The following is a 5,210-nucleotide window of genomic DNA, read 5'->3' on the forward strand; positions in this document are numbered from 1 at the left end:
CGACCTGTGAGGAAATGGGGCTCAGAGCTCGACTCTGTTGTGTTGTTCAGGATGTGAAGTGGCCTTTGATGATGATGATGATGGAGATGATAACCGATGTTTTTTATCTGACTACTTTGATCTGACTACTGATGCTGATGTGTCCCCAAAAAACTCTGCCAAAGTAACATTTTTGCTGTTTTCACAGATTGAAAGTATTGACAGTGATATTGTTGATTCCACAGAAACACCCGAATAGTGAGGAAATTCACTGTAATGTCTAGTGGAGTGACAGGGAACACTATATACCAAGAAGAACAAAAATGGGGTCAAATGAATCACTGTTTTTTTTTGTTAGGGGGAATAAACTCACAGTAACAAAGAAGTAAAAACACAAACCTTTGATAAGTTTTTTTTTTTTTAACATTGTCTACCAGCTCACTAAATATCATTTAAATCCGTTAAGAACTTTTTCAGACATCCTGCAAACAATCATTCACAGATGATGGATGGACGGACGGACGCCGGTGAAAACACATTACCTCATTGGTGGAGTTAAATATAAGAAATGTAACTTTAAACATTCTACAAGATTCTCAACTTTTCCAACCTCAATTAGTTTTTTCTTTTTCCATTTTCAACATGTATCCGATCTGTTAAAGACAGCACAAATTAGATTTTTTTTTTTTTTTTTTTTAAATCGGACCCAGACTTTCATATGTGATCCTAAATCTGATGCGTATCTGATATTTTGCAATGTGACAGCTGTCTGAAAGGCCACGTCTCATATATCCGACCTTTATGTCATTGAAATGCATAAAACGTCACAATTCTGTTCAAATCGAAGGAGGAAAAAAACTGTCCGCCGTGGACAGTGAAAGAAGAGGGATTTCTTAATAAATATCTTGCGGGGACGAATAGCCTCCATATTTACTGCACGTAGTACCTTAGAACCTCTTTTGCGAAAGCGGGTCACTTCAGGGTCACATTCGGTTAATACTGTAATCTGTTAAAAGTCAAATTTAATGTGGAATATGAATGAGCACATACAAAAAAAAAAAATCTGATTTGCGGATTAAGACCCGCTGTCTGATCAATGTACGTGTAAGTGTTCAAATCAGATTGTTCCATTTATATTTGGTGGCAACTTACATCGTACACTTTTGAATGATATCCCATTGTTTTAACGTATAAAAAGCAGGTATTTAACAATGATTTCACAATATCATTGTCCCTAATGGAAATTAGTGGATTGAACACCTGATCTGTAGGGTAATAGGTCTAATCCAAGCGTGTCAAACTCCTTTTAGTTTAGGGGCGACATACGCCTCAGTTTGTTGAGTCGAACCAGATAAATCTATATTTTAAGGGGAAAAAAGAGCAACTGTAACAATTTCATACCTTTGTTGCACTTCCACGTGTATAAAATGTAAATCAGTCACTTTCAACATCCTAATTGTTAAGCAATGAGCAAGAATCTGTTGATTTTGCAACCAATTTTCTCAAAAATGAAATGCAATTGGAGCAAATCTAGGTAGCTTCTAGAATCTGAAGGGTTTCATTAAAGACTGTTTGTAACGATGTGCAATTAAAAGAGTACGATTGTAGAATTCAGAGAAAAGTTGCAAGCCTCCACAGATTTGTGGCAAGTTTGATTGAATTAGTGAGTTTGGAGTGGCTGGACGTGGGTTTAACATCATTATCCATGTTTTTGCTTGATTTTTTGAATAAAATCATTCAACAGCTGAACTTGATGCTCTGGAGGGTCAAAGCTTGGCGGATTCGGTTTCATAACGATTAGAAAGTCTGATATTGAGCCACGCTGATATGAACGCTCAGCCTGCACCAACCTATCCCTGTGGTAACGTTACTAAAAACTCAATATGGATCGTGATGTTCTATCCTCACAGTCCGTGCTGTTCTGGTACATTAGCTTCTGTCCTTTGGCTCTCGATAAGCCGCCGCATTAAAAGTTAACAAGAATATATTGGTACCAAGAGAACACTGAATGTGAAATCTTTGCATGGAATTGAATCGCAATCCATCCGTTCTTTGGTTATTCCATTCTAAAACCAAATCAAAACAACAAATAAACGGTGTGATTATTTGGTTTTACTGACTTAAAACCAAAACAGACGTAAAGACATATAAAAAAGATAAGTTGTGTTTTTCTGTCTTAAAACATTAAAGTATTAATGACAAAACGGTGAACAGGACCAGAACTGAAGTCTGCTGCACCTCCGCACACACTAGGACTGTTTGGGATTTATTTCAGCAAAATATAAAAATAATAAAATATTTCTTTTGCAAAAACAATTACAGCTTTTTTTAAAGGGCAGTAAAAAAAATATGTATTTTGCACGTTTTAATACCGCTAGCCACTAACAGTAGCCGGCAACACACCAGAAGTTGATCACATGAAACGAGGAACACCAGTAGAGTCATTACACCACCTCGGGTTCCTTTAATCACAGATCATGTGTAACATCCATGCTTTTCGTTTTGATCTATTTAATGTATTAATAACGTTTCAATTTACCAGTTCATCAGTGATGTCACTTTATGCTTTGCTAAAAGTCTGCCCCCGTCTGTGGGTCCTGTCTGTTTGATGAGCTTAAAACATGAAGCTCTCATCCATAGTTTCCCCGTAAATGTCCAAAGATTAATTTTAAAACAGAAAAACACTGTTTATCTGCTTTTTGCTTTTTGCTTTTTCTGTATTTGTGTTTTGGTTTTAGGTCAGTAAAACAAAATAACCAAACCGTTTGTTATTTTGATTTAATTTTAAAACGCAATAACCAAAGAACGAACGGTGAATGGATTCACAATATTTGGTGCTTATTTTTTTCTGGTTTGGATGTATCAACAGACCATGCTTTCCTTCTCACTGGGATTCTTTATGGGCTTCTTTTTCTCATCAGGTGAAACTGGTTTTGCTTCAATGGGTGGCCTGGTTTCTGCGCATGAAGCGGCCGGGGGAGAGCAACGTCCCTGAGCGCTCCCCCTGCGCCCCCCACCTGCGACGATGCTCCTCCAGCACACAGAGCGGAAGCATCCCCAACCCTCCGGACCACACCTTCAACTCTCTGCACCCGCAGAGCCTCTCCCCCCTACAGATGGGAACACTTCACGCGGGGCATCCTCACCTCCACATTCAGACCAGCGCCAACAACAACGGGAACCTTCTGTACATGGGTTTTCAGAGCATAGAGGAGTCGTCTGTGCTTTCCGAGTCCATCCAGAGGACTAACGTCTCCTCTGGGCCCCCACGAGTGGCAGGAAGTCCACCCCCACACCTGCCGACTCAGTTTTGCAACTCCCCCCCTCCTGCTACCCCAAACGTAGATACTGTAGGATGTCCGAGCACCGTTTCCAGTGGCGGGGGGTTCGGAGGGGGACATGGTGGGATTGGAGTCTGCTCAGCTTCAGCAATGGGAGACCCTCAACTACAAGCCATCCTGGAGGAGGTGCGATACATGGCGGACCGTTTCCGTGAGCAGGACGAAAACGAAAGCGCGGCAGACCAGTGGAAATTCGCCGGCGCGGTGATTGACCGATTATGTTTGGTGGCGTTTAGCATCTTCAACATAATTTGCACCATCTCGATCCTCATGTCCGCCCCCAACTTTGTGGAGGCCATTTCCAAGGACTTTGTCTAAAAAACACAAGCAGAAGAAAGAAGTTGGAATGTAATAATAAAAAGAACCAAATATAAGTCAACCTCCCCGATCCAGGGAAATTCAATTTCCTGCGGACTGAAGGCTCTTTGATTTGTGATTGCAAAAAACGTGAGGAAAAAAAAAAACCTAATGGTTTTCTTTGTAATGCAATCAGCTCTGTACCTGGAATATAAAAAAAGGAATAGGAAAGGGAATTCAGAGTGAAGTTGGAAGTAGATTAAGACAAGAAAGGTGCTTTATCACATTGTGACATGGCAAAATAGATTGCTGCGGTTAATTCTAAGGACTTTTGTCTTAAATTAAAAAGAGTTAGAATTGGGTAAAGAAAGAGAGGATTATCCATCCAATGAAACCTCATGTAAGAAAGCCATTAATACATGGAAGAGAATGAGAGCGAAACGAGACACGAGATGGATAAATGAGACAGTTATTTGACAGTTTTAATTTCCTGAGCAGAGACAGTTATTTAGTTCCACATCTGAAGAAAACACTGCGTCATTTAAAGTGATGTGAGGATAAGACGCTGATGAGATGGCAGCGTTTACAAAAACCAAGGTGAAGCCACGGAATGAAACTTCCTCCCATATGGCCTCGGCAGAGTCGGAGCAATAACAGCTTCATGTTTGGATTTACAAAAGTGGACCAAACATCAGCGAAGCAGCGCCGCAGAAAAAAACAAAACAAGAACTTCATCCATTATTTAATCAAATCCGGTTAATTATCGTCAGATTGAAAGGACTCGGATAATCTTTAGGCCTAATAAGCTTATAAAAGATGAAGGTCGTTCTCCCATCTCAAGCCACTTTAAATTTCCGAGTTCTTATCTGTTTTTTAAATGATTGCCAATCTGCTACAATCAGCAAAGATCAAACCCTCCCCAGCAGCCACACACACACACACACACACACACACACACACACACACACACACACACACACACACACAGCTTGTGCTTCACATCACGACTCCATGTAAGTGAATTACCAGTAAGTCTCTCACCAGCAAAGCAGCAGCAGCTCCTCCACATTGGAGAACTCAACCCAAATCTGGCAGGTCATCATTGGTCGATTAATTCCAATGAATTTCAAATTAAATGCTTAATAATGTATATGAGAGGATAAGTCAGACAAAATAAAAGTTTCTTTCTTTCGTATTACTTCAATTTTCAGCTCGTTTTACGCGACGAAAAATCAACAATTCGACGTTTTGCCCGACAGGCGCTTTGTGAAAATCTATTCGCTTCAAGTGTTTGCAATGACAGACAATGACAGGGTTGTTTCAAATGACTAAAATACATGCATAGAATCTGAATCCATTCTAAAACCTGATAGTTAAGCTTTGAGCTAACAAGAGACAGAATTGCTAATAGATTATTCATCATTGCTCAAATACTTCCCCTCTACTGGGCTCCACAGTGATCATAGAGGAAAATGTCTTCTTCCTTTAACTATTCTTAGTGAAATCTGAGTGTATTCTATAATATGGTATTATTATACAACATGATCTCACAGGGAAATATGACACTGTCAAGAAAAGGAATGCTTACATTTT

At 39.8% G+C, this 5,210-nt stretch overlaps 1 protein-coding gene across 1 annotated transcript in view; it reads left to right on the top strand.

The window, feature by feature from the left end:
* The window catches only part of LOC114472589 (neuronal acetylcholine receptor subunit alpha-7-like), a 19,327-nt gene extending 14,403 nt beyond the window's left edge, over positions 1 to 4,924 (top strand). Inside the window, exon 3 of the mRNA XM_028461907.1 lies at positions 2,901 to 4,924. Coding sequence (XP_028317708.1) covers positions 2,901 to 3,638 — 738 coding nt within the window. The 3' untranslated portion in view covers positions 3,639 to 4,924. The remainder of the gene's footprint in view (positions 1 to 2,900) is intronic.
* Positions 4,925 to 5,210: the final 286 nt, after the last annotated feature.

The sequence above is a fragment of the Gouania willdenowi genome, chromosome 11 (genome assembly GCF_900634775.1).
Source record: "Gouania willdenowi chromosome 11, fGouWil2.1, whole genome shotgun sequence".
Lineage (NCBI taxonomy): Eukaryota > Metazoa > Chordata > Actinopteri > Blenniiformes > Gobiesocidae > Gouania > Gouania willdenowi.